Genomic DNA, 23,609 nt, shown 5'->3' on the forward strand with positions numbered 1-23,609 from the left:
CCAGATGGGAACAGAATGAAGAGCACAACGATGGACTTGCGCCCAGAACATTTTGCGAACATCAATGGCCCAGCATATTCGCACTAACACTCCCACCCGGGCAGAGGCTAACAAAAAGAACATTAAAATCGTTAAACCACTCAACTGATTCTGCTGCGGATGCCCGCGTGACTGTAGTGGTCTCTCTGCTGCTGGTCTGTGCTAACTTCGGTCGGACTGTCGCTACAGAAGCCCTGCTCCTCTCTCCCACAGTGTCTCATCCAGTCCGTTTCTTCAAGCCAATGAGACATCGTCATGGGTGCATCGTTGAAAAAGACTACAAAAAAGTTTCCTTTTTTCTGATGAGTTTTAGTATTTCAGTTCAGGCCATGAAACTAGATACTAAAGGTAAATGTAACACATGTCACAATGCCGTGCACCTGATTACGTGTTTACAGTATCTATTATAGGACGATTACTTTGGCCAGTGAGCATGATGAGCTGCATTTCAGCACACGAGATAGGGACGGTGGTAAGAAAATATTTGCTCCTTAAAGTTAAAACACTTTGAACTGGCACATTGTGCACAAAAGACCAAAAAAACATCATACACCCACTTCGTCCTTGACTGCTCATATCAAGAGAATGTCCTGGACTATGGTACTCCGTACGTTCCGTGTTGCCTCCTTGCTCCCCGTTCTGTATCTGAGAGTCAAGTCTTGATTTCTTCCTCTTCCCAATCTTCAAGACATTCTGCATGGAGCGCCTCAAGTTGTTCATAGACAGGCTTCCTGGCAAGAAGGTGTCAGAGAACTTCTTCTTTTTTTCAAATTGAATCTTCAGTTTGCGTCTCATTCGATAGAAATGTTTTCTTTAGAAAATCAGATTTTACAAAATATTACATGTCAATACACTAGATTGCAATTTTAGAGTCCATGATATAAAGGTATTGCGAAGATAACAAACACACACAAACAAACACAGAGACGATCTAGAGAGACACAGACAGACAGATGGACAGACTCACACAGACAGAGTAAATCGCAAACAAACAAACAGACGGACATACAAGACTGCACTGATGTTAGGAACGGTTAGGAGAATCAAACCAACTCACGGGGCTCAGATCTTCTGCCATCTCTACCACCGCGCTCTCTTTCAGTGTCCATGATGAGAACCTAGAGATAAATCCAGTACCTGCCAGGTTAAGTTTCACATAATACACACCAACACGTCTTGCGTCATTTTCTCTAGGTTCAAGCTAGCAACATGGCGGCTGTAACCGTCACGTACAAACGCGAACTACAGGGGCGTTTTTGTTTAAATCTTTGAAAGAAATATTTCAACTCAAGAAAGGGTTGTTGCATCGTCATAAGTTTTGCTACATAATACTAGAAAAGCAAATTGAATTTTCGTGATCTTTGACCTCTAGGTACCTTTGATGAAGAATAATGTAATGGTGTGTTTATTATGCAAATCAGAACTTGATTTGCATGATTACTGAGAAAAATTATATTCAACTGTGCTAATTTAAATTCATACTCATTACATACATGTATGTAGCTTGCTTTTAGAGCAACATAAATGGATAGAGATGATACGAATCTTGACATAATTTGCATAATCATAAGAAAATTGCACACTACCTTAGTGGTAAATGGTGGCATACTCATACTAGTAACACAAGCATGTTAGATAAAGATGAAGATCCTTACATTTTGACATTATTTTGCATCAAAAATCACCACCACAGCATATCCAGAACACGAGATATCAAACCGGAAGTTCCGCTGCAGTACTTTAGTAACCGCTAGGAGACCCATTATCCAACTTGACCTTCGTTTTCCCGACTTCTACCCACCTATCAAATATCATCAGGATCAATCCACGGCTTCTCGAGTTATGCTATCCACCGACACACACACACAGACTAGCCTCGTAATAAAGGAAGGAAATTTAAAATGACATTTCATCATCATCAAATCGGGCGGCTTGCCCGAACTAAGGCTGCTCTCTCCCTCCAGGCGTCACGGTCCGCCATAAGATGGTCTAGTTCTTATGGATTTTACCATGGTCAATACTGACCGACGGAGGCCATATATATCTTATGACATTTACATTGTATTCATACTAAGGATTGAGAATTTACTATCATTTTGACGATCACATCCGTTGATAAATGAGGTGATAGATACGTGATGTGTTTTGTTTATCATTCAGAAAAAATACGTAGATTTTTGTTCATTGCTGTGGTTTGAATGCGGTGTAAAATAAACCCTTATTTTCAGAGACCAGTCATGAAAGGACTTTGGTATTTGCGTACTGACGCACATGGCGGCTGGCCTAATCATTTCAGTCGCGAGGGGTGCTTAAGTGAATAAGAAGTCCGAACATCAAATATGACCTATAAGAGAGGCGACAAACGGGATGTGTTTGAAGCTCAAATGACGACTAAACTTCTCGAGGAAATATTTCTCAAATTTGAAGGGAGTTAAGACTGTACAGATAGGTACAGGTGTCGGTTTGTCTTCCATTTCCAACCTCCAACATCAGCACAGCCATCCAACACAATCACCTTGTCACCGTCAGTGGCAAACACACAAAACATAACCTCAGTGATAAAATCCAACCCTTGTGCTGTCTGCCTTCAAAATGCCCCCAATCGTGTCCAAACTGGCGACTGTGTTCCCAGCCGACCAAATGGTCGAACTGCTGAGGCATATTGACGAGAATGTGCGACTCATAGTCTCCACCATGCGGGAACAAGGCGCCCAAGTTCGGGGGAAGGTGACAGTCCTGCTGGATAAATATTTGGACCTTCTCTCCGGAGCTCTGCGCGAGTGTATGCTCTTCAGGTAAGTGTAGTATAATATGATGTTTGTTGTTGTTGTGGCAATGGCTGTGTTGTTTTGTGTTGTTTTAGATTCCCTATAACCCCGTCGCTCCTAACAAATTTGTTCATAATCAGCTCTCTTGAATTGGCAGTCCTGGTAATGATAAGACGGGTTGGATAGAGTTTTGCCGCAAAACCACCTCACTGGTCTTCGCCGGTAGTTTCGTCTGCGTTGTGATATGTTCCTAACGTCCTGGTGGTTAGATTGCCTTCATGCCAGAGTGTTTTGTTTACATTGTCGTTTTCCTACTGATTGCGTATTAATTGTTTGCTGATGGCGGAACGTGTTCTGATGACCCCGGTTTACAAATATTACCTGTAGACCCTGTAGTCCCTAGTTGCATTCTTTACTTCTAGTCTGGGTTCAAAGTCCTTCTCCTTCTGGTTGCATTTGAATAACGTACCTACATCCAACCCCTTTGATTCTTTCAAGAATAAACGGGGGGGGGCATGTCGGTTACGGAGGAAGTGGCCACAATACATAAGCAAAAAAATAACACACTTTATAGACAGATCCTTTCACCAAACAACTGGGAGTCTAGAATATGTCTGGAAGAAGCCAAATACAAATATGAATCCAACAATTGCTCACATAGATGGTGATTGTACACATACTAAAAAGTGGTATTTCTCTATCAATGTGAATAGGTGTGGGGTTGAATCCGTTTGTGTGTTCAATACAGGAACTTCATTGAGATGCTACAGAGGAATCTGGAAGGCATTGAGAACACCCTTACCCTTGTGAAAAACGGTACTGTCAGTGAGGTCCTAGCAGATCTCAGGCTGGAGAAGTACGTGCCTAAGTTCGAGAAGGAAGACCTGCATTTTGCCTACCAGCTGATGACGGCAAACTTCGATGTTGAGCAGCTTGATCTGCCCACCCGAGCTGCAAAGGTGGCGCTTCATGACCGTATCCAGGAGTACCGTAAGTCGTTCGTTAAGAAAGAGACTCCCTAATTATATAACTTACAAGCCAACTGAGTGCGACAAGCAGAGAGTCGGCATACTAACACTTCTACCTTTTATGAGATTACCTTTAGTTAGTAAGACCGATCGTTTCTAGATATAGAGAATCACCTGTTGGACATTACAAACACTGCGTACATTCTTTGTTAGAATAATCCCTAGTCCCGAAGGCAACTAAATAGTTTTAACAATTTTACCAACAAGCTTTCTTTTACAGGCGTTGATCTCAGTACGATAAAGGCTCGTATTGAGGAGGTGAAAAGGGAGGGGGGAAGTTGCTTTAAGTCCTGCCGGGAGATCACGCAGAAGTTCAAGACATTTCTGCAAGAGATCAAGGGGACTCAGGAAAGCATCATCAGTCTCCTGGGAGAAAACCGTGACCATGAGACTGAAATGTGTGTGGCATCCCTAGTGGTGCTGGGCGCTTCTGCTGCACTTCTTCTTACATGTGTCGGCTTCGCTGCGACAGCTTGCTGTGTTGTATTTGCACCAGTGGCCTTTCCGCTTGAGGTGGCAATAGGAATAGCTATTGCTAGTGGTATTGCAAGCGGGGTCACTGGTCTAACAGCATGGAGTATACACAAGAAGAAGAAAGGTTAGTGAATAAATTCATATGTAACAAATGCCGAGGGCTGTCTTAGAAGGGAGAAAGAAAGGGGCAGTGCTAAAGGATTAAGAAAAGTGTAGTGCAAAGGAAGAGGAATAATACCTCAATCATGATTCCTTTGCATTGATAGGAAAAAGATGAGGGGAAAGATGTAAGTAAGCTAGTCTCACTGGGTATCTTATGTCTAAACATGTGATGATGATGAGTCAGAAACATATGAATTTCAGAAATGGAGTCTGTTGGTAAAGCCCTGGAGGAGCTACAGGCACAACTGGATGCAATGCACTTCGACGCAAGCAAGCAGAAGACGGACTGGGAGAAGATAGAGACCCAGGCAGAGAAGATCGCGCACTACATCAGCAACTCGAAGATGGAGAGAACCGCTGATGGTCTCAACCCCAGCCACCGCCGTCCCGTACAGGAAGTGCTTGATGGAGTCCAGGTGGTGTTGGAAGATGCTGCACTCCTCCAGGCTAACGTGGTCCAGTTCAAAAAGGAGGCTGAGCGCGTACAGGGGAATCTTCGAGACCTGTCTCTGTTGAAGGAATCTGTAAGTAAATCTAGGATTTTATTCACGATCTGATCGAATTTTTCTTCTTCAATCACCCCCCCCCCCTCAATGCTGGCTCTCCTGTGCAGTTCCAAAAGCATATGCACTCATACAAATATAACAAAATAACTTTATGAAAGGAGATTTAAGTTTTAAACTCCATATCATCATTGCTACGTATACGTGTCTAAGTATATAATACAATCTACAGTCTCTTTGAATTATGAGTAAAACAATGCTGAACTACAATTCACTCCTCAGGACAAAGTGCTTACCGTCCCAGCCAAAGCGAGTGCGTCACCCATCCAGGGCCTGTTCAACATGATCACCGGGTTGGTGAAAGCATTCAAGAAGAGAAGCAACAGCGACCCAAGTGAGCTAACCAGCACATTGTCCAAGGCTATGAAACTACAGTGAAAGGCTAACACCTTTGTAAGCCTAAAAGCCGCCCAGGCCATGCGCTATGCAGTTACATTTCCCTTGCCCTGTTCTGCCTTCCTTCCTAACCCCCCAGTCTTTCTCTCATTCATACCTTATGTTCTTTTGAAATCTCCTCTTTACCAAGTACTTTCATATCAGAGAACCTTGTACCCCTAAGCTACAAGTTCTCATTATGAATTTCCTGGCACCTTTAAAAGAGACGTCAGTTCTTAAACTGCCCAAAAAGTAAGATAGTTCAAAGATTTCTTTTAGAAAATCGATAGTGCAATTTAAGACAGAAGTAAAGCTATTAAATTTGATACCATTCTTATAGTAAGTTATACCGATAACTGACCTGTATTGAAACCTTATGATGAAACGTGTGCACATGTTACACTGTAAGAACAACGATTCAGACCACAGTGTAAACAAACTTGGGACAAGTTTTGTCCTGTATGTAAAACACTGGCACTGATAATTATCAGGCACTGATAATATCTCCTAGTGCATGCTAATGTAACTGTTTATGATTGTATACATATACATTTTAAAGTACACGGTGCTTGTGAAAACGATAGTGGATAAATATAACTATTGATAAGGAACCTGCTTGATGTGATAGCTGTCAACATTTGATTAATTCAAACTTAAACATGAGATGATACTTAATCTGTCAAAAGAATTTTATGAGTTCTATCGTGTCAAAAGCATGTCATTTACACAATTACGATGTTTGTATGACTTGATGTAATGTTTTTTTCTGTGTGAAGACTGATGATTAAACAAATATGAAAGGCTTGTCTTAGCAGAAAAGGCTTTTGTAGCGTTTCCTAAAAAAAGATGTAAATCATGACGATCCGGGAGTTATTCCTTTCAAAATCTGACACATGATTGGTGGCTGCAGTTCCAAACAAGCCGCTAGGGGGTCCAAACTTAAAAGCCTTACTCCTTGCCCCAAGAGCTACCCACCACTTACACACGAGTACGACCCTAGCACTTCCAGAAAATCAGACCTAAAACTTTGAATTTCTGGTACAAAACCGTAGAAAGTCACTAGGAGGCTCACTATCGAATTTGACCTTGAGTTCGTTTACTCGACCCCAACTCACCTCCTAAATATCATCAAAGTCCATCCAACGCTTCTCGAGATATTCTGATAATATACAAACATACACAGCCCACTGCAGTACCGTAGGAAGCCGTCAGGAGGTCCATCAAACTTGACCTTTATTTTCCCGATACCGGCCCACCTACCAAACATCCATCCATGCCATGGCTTCTTGAGTTATGCTGTTTACGTCAAACACACATGCGACCACAGCCACTCAACCATGGTAAATTCACAACATAACCTTCTGCGCGTACTAATTCTCTATACTTTTCAAACTCTGTTCACGGCGACAAAGGACAGCCTCAAATCAAGATCTAGAATTTGATAAGTATATATGGCCTCCATTGGCTACTATATTGACCATGGTAAATTACTAATTCATATCAACCCTACAGCATCAGCTGAACACGTCCCTTTGGAGAATGACAGTCTCTGCCACATATGTAACATCTGAAAGCTCAAGCTCATTCAGTTCTATGATTACAAAGCTCTTGTAATTTTTACAGTAAATACATACATATTCCTACCTGTGTGGCACAAAAAATGGACGGAATGTTAGAACTCTTTCAGTGCTGATCCTCCTCCTAGGGTTGTCTGCAAGGAATGACGGTCTAACCTGTTTGTCTGACCATCAATTCGACACCCTTTTAATTGTCTTATTCAGTTGATGAGAAACAAAATACAAGGAGCCCTGGGGGGAGACTTTTAAGTACTACTCTCCTGCCAATTAAAATTCATCGGGGTGATGCAACAACTGTTAATTGCATGTCAATACAAGTAATGTAACAGACGTTAAAATGGTACATTCGTAAGGCCTGGAAGACTTTGCAAGGACGATAGCATCAAAATTACGAATCAGTCTTTATCATGTTACGTAGTTCGTGGGGTGGTGGGTGGTTTGTGATCTTCCTTAGGCATAGGACTTCTCTTTTTTTGTGTCTTCTTATATAGCTTTGGCCGAATTCGCGAAGTGATCCAACAAATACATTCAGCGATGTAAACAGATATGCATTGAACAAGCACAAAGATATCAATCAACTTGTCAAAGAAGGAACGTTACACTGTTTACCACACATAAGGTTTGTGATTTTGTTTTCTTAATATCCTACTCACAGACAAGTTGATGGTTGTGCCATCGAATACATCGTTGAAAGTTTTCTCCCAGTTATTGACAGACGCATCCAAACCGAATAACTGTGCGACATGTATCTACAATATTCAGGAAACCATTTGCTTCCTAGTAGCGTTAAACTCAACACGCTTGACAGTTCTGAGGGCTTGTTGGCATTTATGAAACTTCCTCTCCTTCTATTTGACAAGCAGCACATTTCAGAACAATTCAAAAGACTATGGAGCGAGGCTACACCAATTTCATATGATAATTATTGGAACAATTTCATGAATGGAATGGAGATAATATGATCATCATGTAACAGACACAATAGGTCCTATTTTACTGGGAACGACTCAGCAAGACAAAAGCTGCATTAAGTACATACATTAAGTTGTATAACCTGAGCTTTGGCCACTTATGGGGGAAATGTCTTTGTCTTGAGTGGACTGCACTAGGACTCAAGTGGACGACAATAGGCACCCTAGCACAGCAGACCTCAGTATAAATCGTGTTCGAACTGCGTTAATCAGTCGGAGGAAACGTTTGACCGCACATTGTTCTTTGTGGAAGAGCTCAATTTTTCCCATGTGGTAAACATTTGGCTCTATCCGTGCCTTTTGAGGTAAAATGGCGTTTTGAAGAAATCGGGTGACAGTGCATACCGCTACGTACAATTGTCTTTGGATCTCGGTTGATTTAATAAAGCAGATGAAAAAAGGTAAAACACTAACAACAGAAGAAACCGTACAAGTATTCAGACGATGGTATAGGTTTATTTTGATTGACAATGCACGATACCCCTTTACGTCATTTTTCAACACCTTTCTATTATAGACTGAAGGACCATGTTAATAATGTATAATGGTGTTCTATTAAGAAATCTGCGTGCATTTTGGTAATTGAAGGAAAATGTCCTGACAAAAAAAATTACTGGTTTAAGCTCTGTAAAAGATTAGAAATTACTATAGGCCAATAAATAGATATGCTGTTATGATATTTCGATCTTACAGTGTTAACCCTATTCAGACGGGGGGGGGCGGGGGCTTTTGAGGCCCGCGCCAAATTTTATGTCGCATAACCCATGATCGGCTTATGCTAGAGACGCCAAACTTGGTGACTTTTCACAAAATTTAGTTGGCAACAATTGGATAATGTTTATGTGAGTTCATGATTTTTCGTGTCTATTTTCATTCTGCTTCATTGTGTTTTGGGGTTATTTGCTAAAAAAAGTATTTTTGAAAAGCCAAGAGGGCGGATCGATATATATCGAAGGTGGCGGATAACATAAGAATATATGACGTCGTCTTTGCTATTGCTATTGACAACAAAAGTCTTAGCAGACATATAAATTCTGTTAGTCACTGTTTTTGTTAAAATTTTGCTGCATACCTTTGCGTTTCATGGAAATACCCCATTTACACGGTTCCAGCCAATAAAATCACATGAATGGCGTCATAATTACGCCATATTACATCAGTATGACATGAAAGTTGTCATACTGCATATTTTACTTATACATCGATCCTCTGAAAATTTTGCGGTGACACGATAAATAGTTTAAACTCGGAGTTACAGTGGGCGGAAGGGGCGGGTCTCAAAAGCGCCCCCCCCCCCCCCCCCCAATGTCGCAGGAGGACCAAACGAGCCCGGTCTAAATTCGTTTAAGACAATCATCAGGCTACATTTTTACAGTGAAATACAGTGATGAAAATGTACTCCTACCTTTTGGATAGCTTAGATTATATCAGACCTTGAAAATTTGATATGTTATCCGCAATAAGCCTAACTTCAACAATCGATGCATTTCAGTTTTCATCTGACATCTAAGTGATTTTTCAAGACCTCAGCCGAAATACTTTCATGATTAATTTCACTAAGACTCCACTAATGAACTCTAGAGAATATGGTTATCACATATTCCTCGCACTGTTTGTCCCGAGGCAATCTCTAAGAGAGTGATCGTGAAATATTTGAAATAGTCTAAGTAAATGTTTTAACTGATATTGATTGTTTTAAAACCTTTAATCGATGCCTGAAAGCTGTGTGACCTATAATGAATTATGTTATATTTAGCCTCACAATTCAGCCTTGTAATAACGGCTGCAACGAGGCCTGTATGTCAGATATGACAAATAAACCAGTCTACTAAGACAAATCCAATGTTGGACTGAGAAATAAGAAACATGATTACATCCGAAACAATAGTTTGGACAAGGTCTGAACAAGAGATTTCAAGTTAACTGGCTCAAGCATTTCTCTAACGATTCAACATTGATCATTTTCTGGTATTCAGAAATTATACATGCTCTTTCTTATGGGGATTCTCATACAATGTTTTGTGCCCAACAGCCGAGGCCTAATGAATTGATCAGAAAGCCAGGCGGTAGAGAATCTGACCGCCCAGTGCAGCGGCTGTCATCCAAATCATGGGCTGGTACTTGGACCCATGGCTCCTTCTTGCATAGAGCCCTGTAAGGAAACAAAAAAAGGAGAAATAAACAGTAACAGTACTTAAAAAGCATCATGATAATAGCATTCAACGAAAATCTTTGTTTTCATTATTGTCAAGTAGCACTATCATAAACTTAAAACCACAACAAACACTCCATTTTCAGTCCTTATGGCGAAATTAAATCACCACGGAACTTGAATGCATTTCTTGAGGAAAGTTATAAGTACCTGTTTGATCTACGAACCATCCTTGACCACTTGTTGGTTCTGCGATTGGGCCGATGCTCGGCGTAGTGCTGGCTTGAGTGGACACGGCCTCCGCGTTGCCGCACTCCTGCTCGTCCTCCCCTGCCGCACAGTCCGGGTACCCGTCACAGACCAGATGACCGTGCACGCAGTACGTAGGGTTCGGAGAGCCGGGAAGGGCGCAGTAGAACGTCAGGCAAAGCTCTGTCGCAGGTGCGGCGCCTCCGCAGCCCTGCTCGTCCTCCGCTGCCGCACAGTCCGGGTATCCGTCACAGATCAGATGACCGTGCACGCAGTACGTAGGGTTCGGAGAGCCGGGAAGGGCGCAGTAGAACGTCAGGCAAAGCTCTGTCGCAGGTGCGGCGCCTCCGCAGCCCTGCTCGTCCTCCGCTGCCGCACAGTCCGGGTATCCGTCACAGACCAGATGACTGTGCACGCAGTACGTAGGGTTCGGAGAGCCGGGAAGGGCACAGTAGAACGTCACGCAAAGCCCTGGTGCGGCGCCCTCACACCGCTGCTCGTCCTCCCCTGTCGCACAGTCCGGGTATCCGTCACAGACCAGATGACTGTTCACGCAATGCGGATCCTGTGAGCCGGACAGGCTGCAGTAGAATGTTGGGCAATATTCTGTCGTTACGGATCCTTCACAGTCCTGCTCGTCCTCTTTCCCCAAACAGTCCGCGTCACCGTCGCAGCTGAACGCGTCAGGAACGCACGACGCGTTGCCGTAGACAGACGAGCAGTTGTAGCTGCAGGGGCCCCACCTACGTCTCAGGGCGTCTCCAACTGTAGCAACAGATGTTTGTGTTCATTTGAATGTATACAATACCGTGCAACACAGCTTGTAGCTGCTGCAAATTCTTGTAATCTATTCTGGTTAACATCATTATACTGACTGCAAAATAGCCTTTCTGGGGGCCATGAATTTTGTGCTTTAATCTCTTAGAGTAATTGATATCAGATTTTACAAAATGGCAGAATCAGTCTTTTGTCCGGGGGCCAGCCATGACGTTTTCTATTACTCCCACTCCCCAACAAGCATTAACGGGCAAATCCAGTTGTGACTCACTGTCACTGGGTCTTTCGTCCTCGCCGTCAGAACAGTCCAGATGTCCGTCACCCAGTTGACTTGTCGGCAGACACGTGACGTTGTTGTGACAAGTGAAAAAGCAGTGCTTGGGTACTCCTGTCACGGTAAGTACACAGCACAGTTAGACCGTGGCAACAATTTAGGGCGGAGTCAAATTAATCATAGGCTGGAGAAACATACCAATAGATTATTTACCATTACATTCTAAGTGTTGGTTATTATACAAAATCATCCTATAGCAAAATGGCCTCGTTTGGAGCAATGAATGAATGAATAACTTTTCCAAACTTCTTATGCTTTATCCTCTAATATTGTAGCCTATAGCCCGCGATCAGACTGGCAGAATTAGTCTTTTGTCGGGGAGTGGAGGGGGGCTGCCACATACACAGTTGCTTTTTCTATTACCCCCACCCCCAACAACCATAACACCCTTGCTGGGACGGCGCACACATTGGGGGCAAAGCCGGGCTTGGTTGTAATTTAGGGGTCAGTCGGCTGTTGTGAAACGCACGGGGCGAGTAGTACAGACGCTTGGCTCCCGGAAATCAAGTCTGGGCCACCAGCACACAAACCCAACGCACTTAGCGCTAGGCGAAAAGGTCCGGACCTGTTAGACTGGTCAGCAAATAGCGCTTGAACCACACTGTTACACTCAGATTCGATTCCCGGTGTGGGAACCACTGACACGCGCGAGGCGTGCAGTACAGTCTCCTGGCTCCCGGGAATCGAACCCGGGCCCCCAGCGCGCAAACCCAACGCACTTCCACTAGACTAAAAGGTCCGAACCTGTCGGACTGGTCAGTAAGTCGCGCTTGAACTTCACTGTTACAGTTGGAAGGGAGTGGGGCAACATGGCACCGATCAGGTATCAACAACTTATAGGAAGGCAAAAACAGGGTTTATAGTTGTATCTGTCTTTCTTTAGTCACTAGTCAAAAATGCACCTACCTTGCACACAGCCTTTTTCGTCCCTCCCATCGAGACAGTCCTCTAGTCCATCACAGATCCATCCCCTGTGGATGCAGTGGTCACTCAAGCTAGTCGGACATTCCATCGCACACTCTGGAGGAAACACAAAATGCAGAATGGCTCTCATATTAGAAGTTCACTTGTATCTTGATGGTAATTTGGTCGAAGAGTGAAAGAATGCCATTACTAGTCATGTACTTAGCTATTCAAGCAATATCTTAATATTTAAAGATAGGATATGGTTCAAACCTTTTAGTGGGTAGGATAAGGTTCAAGTATTGATTATATAGGATAAGAAGGCATAATACTGAGTAGGATTATAAGATTCAAGCGGTACAATTCAGTGTGATTTAGTATGGTAAGGTTAAGACTTTACATTGAATAGGATTACAACGCTTATTGTACCATCGAGTAGGATAAGGTGGAAGCATATATACATGAGTTTAGCAAAAGGTTCAAGAATAATATTGAGTAGGATTATGAGGCTCAAGCGTAAATATATTGAGTTCAGGATAACGTTTGGGCATAATATATATATTGATAGGCCTGGATTATCAGGTTCAGAATTAGATATCAAATCAGTGATCAACCAAAGGAAAATAGAATGACGACTTTTGTCGGATTTTTCTTTGCTAGTATGAATGGGTGGCCCGGGGAAGTCTTACCGTCACAGTTTGCCTCGTCCTTCCCTGTTGAGCAGGTCTCTATGCCGTCACAAGCCTGACTATCGTGGAACACGTCACCATCCCCACACGGACTGAACTGGCTGTCGATCTCTACAAGACAAAGATTTAAAGAGACAGACAATCCTTTTCTAATGGCGGGTACATTACATGCAGGAGTCGCTACGGAGTTGCACAGTTGTCTAAGTCCAAATTCTATCTAATGCTGCATTGGTTACACGGACTGAGTGTAGAGTCCGTTCCATGCTGTCTACTTCTTAAAAACAGATGCACTTTCATGCTATCCGGTTGCAATGCTATCATCTCCAAATAAGAATGCCTGTTCAGTACTGTAGTGTTAGTGCAATTGTATATCACATTGCTTCATTGCTGTTAAGCTACCGTGTATTAGCCCTAGCGGCCTGACTACTTATAATGTACATAGTGGTGGAAGGTGAATAAACGAACCCAAACATCCGAGATCCTCCAACTTCATGGACAATTTCAGTAGTCCACACTCAGCCTCCAGCACGTCTTCACAGACAGGTCTGCAACACAGAAAGCTTGTTAGTATTTTCTTGTATTCAGATCAAGTGTTGTAAGTGTTGTTGCTTGTTTGTCTGCTAGCTGAACTTAGAGCTCAAGAATTAATTTGCACTTAAGTCTAATACTTGAGTATAAAACGTCACCTTCGTTGGTAAATTACATAATGAGAAATAAACTGTTCTCCAACTCGAAGAATTTTTCTCACCAAAATGTTCGACCGAATCACTCAGTCTTCCTCAGCTTATTAGCTTAATTCACGCTAATGATAATCGTTTAATCTTCCAGTCAGTTCCAGCTTTTCACTTCGAGAATGTATAATATCTACATTGAATTGTCCTTATATCATCCACACTTACTTAGCAACCTGACAGCTGAACAGTAGTGTTACAAAGAATTTCAAACATCGTAATATACAACTTATTACACAATAGTTGTCTTATCACAAAAATCATGAAAAAAGTCTGGCAACAGCTTTTCCAATGTATCATTTATGAAAGGAAAGGTTGTGAAGTGATTGCATTTACTTGTCTCTGTTGTGCACGTGAATATAGCGCTGTGGCACACATCCGTCAAAAGCCCGACAGAAATCTCCCCTTGGGCGACATGCCTTGTTACAGAAGACCTCATGAGATGCACATCCGGAACCTTGTAAGGAACATAAATTTTTTTTTTTTTTGCAACATTTAAATACATGACATGATGACGACAGACTCAAGCTTACAGCTTAATTTCGTGTCGTCATCGACAGAATACATTGCAGAAGTACAGAACAAATATTACAAATACTGAAAATGAAAAAAACAGGTGCAGACATGCAAAGCATTAGAGCAACAAATTATCTCAAATAAACTACATGATAGGAATCTTGAAATGTAAGAAAATTGAAATCAATAAACAGATAAATATGTGGGCAGGTACTACAATATCAATGACGCCGAAGAAATAGCCACATTCATATGACAAGGAAATCATGTTGTATGTTCTGTTGGTGTTTTTAGGTGAGAGTGTGGAAAACAAAACACACATAGATTAATGAAATAAATTAGACTTCGATCTGACCATTTTTGACGAGGATCTCGACCCTCAATGCGATCCGGTTGTGGAAGGTGAGCGGGTAGAAGCGAGTGTAGAGTGCGAATGTCGGGTTGTCCAACAGGTTGCGAGCGTAGCCGTGGCTGTCGCTGTTCCCTTGGAACACCTGAAACGAAAAATGATGTACTGTATACCTGGTGACTAGGATGCCTTGTTGTCAGAATGTAACATGGAATCTTAGTCGTAGAAAAAGCTATCGGACAGATGGGATTACTTTGTCGCTTGGACAGCACTAGACTTGAACAGAATGTTTGCAAAGAAGGTCTTCGACACCATTCTATTTCTTAAAAGCCTCCTTGTCTGTTTTCACAGTATGAACTGACCATTTCCTCACTGTCCCCGGTGCTGTTTGTGTACATTGTCCATTGTCCATTGACAGAGAACGCCAGCTTGTAGGACGTGACCCAGTGGTCCAGGTTGTAAGCCCCCTGGGTGATGACACCGGCAACTTCGTACACCTTGTCATGTTTGATCTGTGAGATTATGTAGGAGAAATATCATTTTACTATCGTTTCATTTTCTACTTCATTGATGAAAATTTCCATTTTTTTAGTTTGCTATTGAAAAGAGCCAAAAGTCCATTTTTGTTTGTTGGCCTTTACAAAATGAGTTGCAAAAATATTTTTTTTTGGTTAAATTCCAAACCCAATGGCAATGCAAAGCAAGGACAGCTATGTTGGAAGGCAAAATTCTACCGGAACTGAGGTCTCGTCTATCTGTCGAGTACAAATCTGTATCTGTTTAGCCGGTATAACTGCCCTTCGGCGTAACACGCTTGCTTCGCAGGCACACAGCGCGGCAGCAGCTGGTTATATTATGACTGAACGACCTGTCACACGTGACGTTCTTTAAAACTATCCAGCGACGATGACCCTACTATACTTGGTAATAACAAATTCCTACTTTAGGTAGTATATACAAATCAGGATCTCATGCCAATTTTACCTAACGTTAGAAGATATTTTTGAATTCTCGCCTAATCTGTTCAAAACTCAAGGCATGACGGTGACCAAGCAATAAGAAGAACAAGAAGAAGAACTTTATTGTGCGACAATAGTAAAAGAAACAATGTTTTGCAACTTTTACATACATAACAATTGAACTATTGCTAATATTTAGCAATTTCAATGAACTAAATTATACTATCTGAGTGTCTATGCATGCTAAATTACTCTAGAACAGTACAATGTACGTTGAAAACAATATGCTGCGTCAGGAATGTAAAGCATTGTCTCGTTTTTGCATAGAGATGTGTGTGTATACATTGGCCTACATAGGTAGATATATAAACAGGTTAGGATAATGTGTACCTGTAGCCATGGGGTGGTGTCCTGGAACGGAATCGGGGTCGGGGTCCAGCACGCTCCATGCTGCTGTCCCTCCCCGTTGTTCAGACGTGCCTGCCACGGGTAGAAAACCTCCCCTCGCGATGAAGCACTCATGTCGAGGTCGGGAATCTTCGGAACCGCAGCAGGATCGTCGGGATCCAGTCCGACTCCAAGTAGGACGTACTCGTCTTGCGTCATCCAGGTATTTTCGTCTGAAGCTATCAGCAGGATGTTATTATGGGATCGGGTAAGTAACCAGATGCCTATAAAACCTACTGATGGTGATTCTCAAGTACCGTGGCCGACAGGAACAATGAGCAACACACACAAAGGGTGTGCACACCAAAACTTGGTGAGTGTTGCTCATTGTTCCTGTCGGCCATGGTACTTATAAATATTTTAGGGTCCTGGCCTAAGACAGCAGTGTTTATTTTTGGAGCCCCCTAGAAGCTTCATATAAAATACAGACATAGAAATGCGCTCGGAAATTTAGCTTTGCTGCCGTGATGGGTATTAGCACTCTTTGTTTCAATATCTCACATCTAAGATGCTACAACCTTGAAATTCTGTATGATTTTTAGCAACAAAACATAACATTAATTTTTGCTATCCACTAAATGGATGATTCCTGCTTAATCCATCCATTTTAGGTACAACATTTATGTTCCCGATAAGAGAGAGAGAGTCGTGGTTGAAATCCATTTTCCAGTGTTCTGCAATATCGCAGGATGTTCTTTTTTTTCTGCAATTTGGAAATATTATTTTCTGCAAATACACAAGATCCATGATACAACCTTCTCAATCTGATAATGCCCTTATTTACATCATATCTAGCTTTGCAACGCATAGCATTACTGGAATTCTTTATTCTATCACTCATTTTTTTTTCATTTCAGTCTTCAAAGATCCTTCTCTCCTTCATTCCTTTATACCTCCACAGGTCTTTCACACACTTGGCCTTTGGATACCAAAGGCCAATTGTTGCAAAATGACATGTATATAAAGACAATAAATTCCTCATACATAGGGATAGATTTACACACTCGTAGATGTTTAGCTTTACACACAAACACACACACACACACACACACACTCACACACACACACACTCACACACACACACAAACACAGACACACATACACACACACACACACACACACACTCACACACACACACACAAACACAGACACACACACACACAAACACAGACACACATACACACACACACACACACACACACTCACACACACACACACAAACACAGACACACATACACACACACACACACACACACACACTCACTCACACACACACTCACTCACACACACTCACTCTCACTCTCACTCACACACACGCACAAACTCACTCACACACACACTCACACGCACACACACTCACTCACACACACACTCACACACACACTCACTCACTCACTCACACACACACACACTCACACACACACACACTCACTCACACACACACACACACACACACACACACACACACACACACACACACACACACACACACACACACTCGCCCAGACAAGACGGGCTACTACAATGTGAAGTATAAAAGGGCTCGAAATTCATTTCGGGAAATTGGTGCACTCAGGTGCACCCAAACTAAACCTTTAGGAGCAAATTTGGGTGTTGGTTCTGATTATAGGTTAAATGAATAACTGTGAACCTAAAAGAAATGCATTTTATCGTTTTTGGAATATCAATTGAGAAGCTAAATGACGATTTCACAGTCATTGTCATAAACTTGCCCAAATTGGCTATCACTCAGGTGGATGTTATTTCCTTGTATGATATTATTGTGAGTTACTTACTACCTCCGTTGTTCCCTCCATCGGTACCACCATCACATGCGTTGCAGCTAAGCCGGCATCCCAATAGCATGTAGCCGGGGTTGGCGGCACATTCACCACTGCTGGCCCAATCTTCACAGAACTCGTTGTTATCCGAACACCCTGAAGATAAAACCAAATCAGTGAAAACATATCCAGTACAGAATTGCCTAGTGTCGCTTTCAACGATAGTCTACACCATCCTTTCTCTTCCACAGAGGAAGGGGGGGGGGTAGTTCATGGCTTATCTTCAAGGCCATGGGGTTCTCTACTGTTACCTGCATGAAAAATGGAGGTACTGTTTTTTTGGCGTGTCTGTCTTTGTTTCCGGATATTGGTGGTCAGCATTGGTCAATAACCTCTGGATGGATTGTAATGATATTTGGTATGTGGATAGTTGGTGCAGAGACGAAGACCAAGGTCAATTATGGGCACATAATCATGCATAGATTAAATGAATGTACTTGCCACTTGCATTGGGGGCTCGAAATTCTCAGTGCACCAAAGTTAAAAAATTTAGGAGCACCAAACATTTTTTTTGGGTGTTGTTTCTGGTTATAGGTTGAATACATGTCTATAAACATGAAAGAAATGTATGTTATCGTTATCTGAACATTGGGCAAGCTAAATCACGATTTCATTGTCATTGTCATAAAGTTGCCTCGATCGGCTATTACTCAGGTTGATGTTATTTCCTTGAGCGAAACATGTATTCATATTGTGAGTTACTACCTCCGTTGTTCCCTCCATCGGTACCACCATCACACGTGTTGCAGCTAAGCCGGCATTGCGTTAGCATGTAGTCGGGGTTGGCGGCACACTCACCACTGCTGGCCCAATCTTCACAGAACTCGTTGTTATCCGAACACTCTGTAGATAAAACCAAATCAGTAAAAACATGTCCAGTACAGAATTGCTTAGTGTCGCTTTTCAACTCTAGGATAGGGTTTTTTTTCCACCTTCAAGTCCCCTATGGGCCTTAAGCTTCAAGGTACACATTTTCCAGACAAATTTGGTGTCTATGTATTCAGTAGTGATTACTCTACAACACTGCAGTGTGACCACAGGTACAACTATGATAGCAACAAAGATTATTATCAATATCTTCAAAATGTTTACAAAATAGTAGGAATGGAATACTTGTTTGTTTGAACCTTTGTTTATTCATGATAAGCTCAAATCGGCACGCAAGCAGCTTTTCATTGAGGTCATGAGGGAAGAGGTAAGGGTCAGATACAATATTGATGATCACATAGCTAAGTACTGGAATTCTGCACCACCGTGGTCGCACTGCTATGATCCTGTAAATGTTATCCAAAGAGGTATTGTTTTAAACAAAATAACATTATATGGGGGCCCACAAGCTAGGAAAAATAACATGTCAAAAATCTAACTTTTGCCTCCTCCAGAGGTGAAATACGATATATTTCGTGTGAGGTCGTGTGGCGCAACGGCAGAGCGTTCGGCTCAGAACCAAGAGGTCCCGAGTTCGAATCCTGTCATGTAACCGATCTTGTGCCCTTGGAAAAGGCACTTTACACGACTTTCCTCACTCTACCCAGGTGTAAGTGGGTACCTGACTTCGGTTGGGGAAGGTCGTATTGAGGTCACCTGGTGGCGCCGAATAGAGAGCCCTGCGACAGTTCCACAAAATGCAAGTGTGGATAAAATATGTGTATTATGTGAAACCTGTAAACCCTGCATCAATTCAGCGCTATAGAAAGGCTGCCATTGCGGGTAATTTCTGACCAATAAAGACCGACCAATAAAGACCAATATTTGTCTTGGATGATGGATGGATGGATGGATGGATGGATGGATGGATGGATGGATGGATGGATGGATAGATAGTAGTCCTATGGATTTGTAAGAAACTCACGACATATCAGCTCGTCCGAGGCGTCCTCACAGACGGGGGCACCGTCGCACACGCCGGATGGTGGCACACACCTGCCGCTGGGCTCACACCAGAATTCGACAGCGGTGCACACTGTACAACCAAGGTACACTATTTACCGTCCGAATATTGTCACGCGGCACAACAAAGGCGCGTTTGTTATTATGCGTAAACGCAGCACAGTAGGCACACCTGACTAATTCTTTACAAACAAGTATGTTCAACAGTCAATACACGTGAAGGCAACAATTTAGACCCTTATTTGGCTATTTATCATCTGTTACTGTATGTCAGAAGTAAATCAAATAAAAAGATATCTACACAGCTATAACGATTCTAGGAAAACCGGGACAAAAACTTAGCAAACAAAACTACATTTCCGGCGTATTACCGTGCCATGACCCCACCCTGGTCAGATTTAAACTCCGACCCGGAACCATATGTTACATGACTTTCTGTTTTTAAAAGTAAAAAGTCGTATTATTGAAAACACTGAAATAATAGAATTTCCTCCTGATTTAGATTATATGCATTTCATTGTTTACATATCTGTTTAAGTATACAGAATATTAGGAAAATCCTTAGTTCCTTTGTCCAGTTATATTTTCAACTCTTAAGTATGTGTTCCCAAGATATAAGTCAATTGTTGACCCAAAGCAAGTGGGAAATGAAGTTACTAAGGTCATAACTTGACGAAATAAGTATCCAGAATTTCTAAGATCAACCCAAGATTTCTTCACATCGCCCCAGTTGAATTTTGTTTCATGTGTTACAACTTTCTGTAATTTATCTGGTGGAGGTTACTCTAAAGGGATCAGAATTGTGTTGGTGCATAATGCAAATACTGCCTGGTCCAAATTTAATGGCAATACAATTCATTATAATTGTTTTGATTCAGAAAGATAACGTTATAATATGCAAAACCAGAACGCTTTTCTATTCTGTTGGGTCCCTTTGTAACATTAAGAATAGGTAACAGCTTACCACAACCAATCTCATCGGACTCGTCGTAACAGTCACCGACGCCATCGCACAGCCTCGTTTCAGGGATGCAGGAACCGGGTCCACAGAAATGATGGGACGGGGGACAATCATCGGCGGTGCAAATTTCAACAAACAAACATGCGAATACGAGCAAGCCGATCGCCATTTTGGTCGCCATCCCCGGTGTGCTGGGCCTACCCTGGCACAGTGACGTGCGGTGACAAAGTAATCAGATAGCATCGTGCTGGGGTGTACGTGGCACGGCTCTGTACATACATTATATAGTAACCCTACAGAGAGACAAACATCGAAGAATGCGTGACAATGTGAAGGAATGTCATCAATTATTTGCTAGCATTCTCTTGTGTCAAATCGTCGACCAAAGAATTCAGATGTCCCAACTTATTAGCAAATTTTACTTCAAAATTTTTTATGTATTTGAAAGGGATACAGGGAGTTGAAAATTAATCAGTAAATATCTGACATAAAACAAGAACAACTGTTTTCCCTTATAGCGTCAATCTTAACTTTTACCCATCCTGTCTATTTTTCTTCCTAAATGCAAATCGAATATACTAAAGATAACGTCTTAGGATGCATTCGTAAGCTTACATTTGTACAAATGATCTTGGGTGGCCAAAATGGCAAGTAAAGCAGTTTTTGGATGACCAAAGAGCCACAGACATAAAATTCCGAAAGAGGAGCTAGAGAATCAGCAACAAAAAAAGCCCCAATTAGCATAATTTGCACTTCATTATGTACATCTCTGTCCAAGCTACTTGCATACCAAATATCATGGAAATCCAACGTTCCTCTGGTCAGTTACTCTCCTTAGAAGATTTTAACAATAACGCCCCTGCAGTTCCAGAACAAGCTGCTAGGGGGCCCACTACACCACTTCTTCATTACATCACAAGCTATCTGACACCAAAAAATCAAAACCAGATCATGTCCAGGTCAAAAGATAGAAAAAATCAAGTTCTGCTGCAGTACCAAGGTCACATACCAGGGGGCCAAAATCGACCTTGAATTTTGACTTCACAACACCCGCCCACATACCAAATATCATCGTAATCCATCCAGAGGTTCCTGAGTTATGCTGACTACAATAGTTCAGAAACACACACACAGAGACAGACACACACAGACACGCCCCAAACAATATCTCCGTTTTTCATGGAGACAAATATTCCATGACGTCTACACCAGGTGCATCGTCACCACGAGACACACATAAATCTACAAATAAAAATACCACAAGTAGCAATCGCCCAGCCTCGACTGGAGCGGCCAATTAATGCTCTCAAAAATGTTGTTCTAATCAAAACTGGCAATGCTGAAATGCCACCGAGGAGACTGCCACCGAGGCTAACATTCTTCATCTATCCTGGCATTTTTATATGATTATTCGGCAGTGCAAGGCGATGTTGTACGAAAACAACGGTGACGCGGTACTGCTGTTACAGTGTAACATGTAGGACAGTTGTACGGCAGGTGCCAGCCGTCCTCCACCAGAATGGGGCATCCCTCGCTCACCAGAGCATCACTGGTGCTGCTGTGGGGTCTGTGCCACTGCGTGTCAGGTGCATCTGAGCTAGCAGGTAAGCCATTTACTATTTACGTCAGTTTGTAGGATACTGAGGTCATAGAGGAATACTGCCTTGCCCATGCAGTATTTTCCATAGTAGCACACGAGAGCTTAGACAATTGGCGACTACATAAACATGTAAATGAATATAAAAAGACAAAATGAATTTTCTTGAAACTTAGCGTAAATACTTTGTGCCCAAACCACGTGATTAAGGTTCTTATTCATCGTGGATATATTTTGCAGGGTTTGTATCTGCCCACGCGACTTTTAGCTAACTTCAATGACTGTTTAAGGGTACTTTAGATGTTGTCATTTTCAAGCCCGGATTCCTTTGTAAGCAGCCCAGTGAGATAGGGGCTTAAAGGAGTCCTAAACTCCAGAAAGGGGTGTTATTTTCCACTAGATTATATATCAATAGATACATAATCAGACGATTTTTTACAGAATTCTGCTTGTGGTGAACTGCACAAGGTGTGTTTTTTAAAACAATATCATACTCACTAAACCCGTGCAGACCCTACCCATGTATTCCCTGTGCATAAACATACATCTTAAATCGTAAATATTTTTGGCATAAATGAGGGTGGTTAAGCACAATAAGAAGGCCAATTGTTGAGAAGATATAAAAAAACACATAGCAAGACGAGTTTCTCTTAACCATCCTGACATTCTTTTAGTAAGCTAACTTTTGTCAGGCCTTGTCAGGCACATTGTATTAAGCCATAGGCTCAGTTTTTTTAAATTTAATTAATCAGAAAATAGAGGGTCACCTGGGGAATTTAGTAGAATATTGGATGCTTTTTGATGCGCACGGAACTAGTGGGCACTTTATCGTATACTGTAAAAAATATCAATTTTTACTTCCTAAAATTATCATCTATCGGCAAATAGCTCCCCCCTCTGGACTTTAGGACTCCTTTAAGGTGTATGGAGTAGGGAAACATAGGTTACATCAGTTTATAAAGTTCAGTCCTCTCTTTGTTCTATGAATTACAATCTAAAACAAAATTATTTTCATCTTATATTCTATCAAGATAGCAGTATCGACATTTTCGTCGTTCCAGGGGAGTACGGTTATGTCTTCCGGTTTCAATGTGTAATTTGTGACAGCGTGTTCGCAGTTTTGTGACGGCAGTCCTGTGCCGAGTAGTGTCAATACTCAGACATATTGCTCTTCATAATAGGCGAACTTGAACAGTCAATAGGACCTCATTTTTGTCATAATTAGCGAATCTACCTTTGTTATCATGTAAATTTATT

The 23,609-nt window shown here is 42.0% G+C and overlaps 3 protein-coding genes and 1 long non-coding RNA gene across 5 annotated transcripts in view; 2 read left to right on the plus strand and 2 right to left on the minus strand.

The window, feature by feature from the left end:
- Positions 1-75: 75 nt before the first annotated feature.
- Positions 76-7,141, minus strand: LOC136434247 (uncharacterized). The gene is made up of 4 exons (XR_010755714.1): positions 7,054-7,141; positions 1,097-1,157; positions 597-770; positions 76-271 (listed from the first exon to the last, which is right to left on the minus strand). It is a non-coding gene; the product is annotated as an uncharacterized lncRNA (long non-coding RNA).
- LOC136434620 (uncharacterized) lies at positions 2,327-6,161 on the plus strand. Its single transcript, XM_066427524.1, has 5 exons — positions 2,327-2,834; positions 3,556-3,797; positions 4,056-4,433; positions 4,673-4,995; positions 5,257-6,161. Exons 1-5 carry the CDS (start codon positions 2,632-2,634, stop codon positions 5,410-5,412), a joined length of 1,302 nt encoding a protein of 433 aa, XP_066283621.1. The 5' UTR covers positions 2,327-2,631; the 3' UTR covers positions 5,413-6,161.
- A 2,502-nt stretch (positions 7,142-9,643) lies between the features above and the next one.
- LOC136434622 (sortilin-related receptor-like) lies at positions 9,644-21,280 on the minus strand. Of its 2 annotated transcripts, none has more exons than XM_066427527.1 (14): positions 20,759-21,280; positions 19,757-19,867; positions 18,610-18,747; positions 17,860-18,000; positions 16,007-16,236; positions 15,020-15,169; positions 14,664-14,802; positions 14,129-14,249; positions 13,527-13,606; positions 13,062-13,172; positions 12,376-12,489; positions 11,407-11,523; positions 10,320-11,123; positions 9,644-10,109 (listed from the first exon to the last, which is right to left on the minus strand). In XM_066427527.1, exons 1-14 carry the CDS (start codon positions 20,934-20,936, stop codon positions 10,009-10,011), a joined length of 2,535 nt encoding a protein of 844 aa, XP_066283624.1. In that variant the 5' UTR covers positions 20,937-21,280; the 3' UTR covers positions 9,644-10,008. The 2 variants fall into 2 exon arrangements, with proteins under 2 accessions (XP_066283624.1, XP_066283623.1); XM_066427526.1 differs by having other exon boundaries at positions 16,007-16,242.
- A 2,171-nt stretch (positions 21,281-23,451) lies between these two features.
- LOC136434248 (very low-density lipoprotein receptor-like) overlaps positions 23,452-23,609 on the plus strand; it is a 5,302-nt gene continuing 5,144 nt past the window's right edge. Inside the window, exon 1 of the mRNA XM_066426978.1 lies at positions 23,452-23,609. This exon is cut by the window's right edge and continues 1,861 nt beyond it. The gene's annotated coding sequence lies outside the window, so the exon portion shown is untranslated.

This window comes from Branchiostoma lanceolatum, chromosome 5 (genome assembly GCF_035083965.1).
Source record: "Branchiostoma lanceolatum isolate klBraLanc5 chromosome 5, klBraLanc5.hap2, whole genome shotgun sequence".
In the NCBI taxonomy this organism is placed as follows: domain Eukaryota; kingdom Metazoa; phylum Chordata; class Leptocardii; order Amphioxiformes; family Branchiostomatidae; genus Branchiostoma; species Branchiostoma lanceolatum.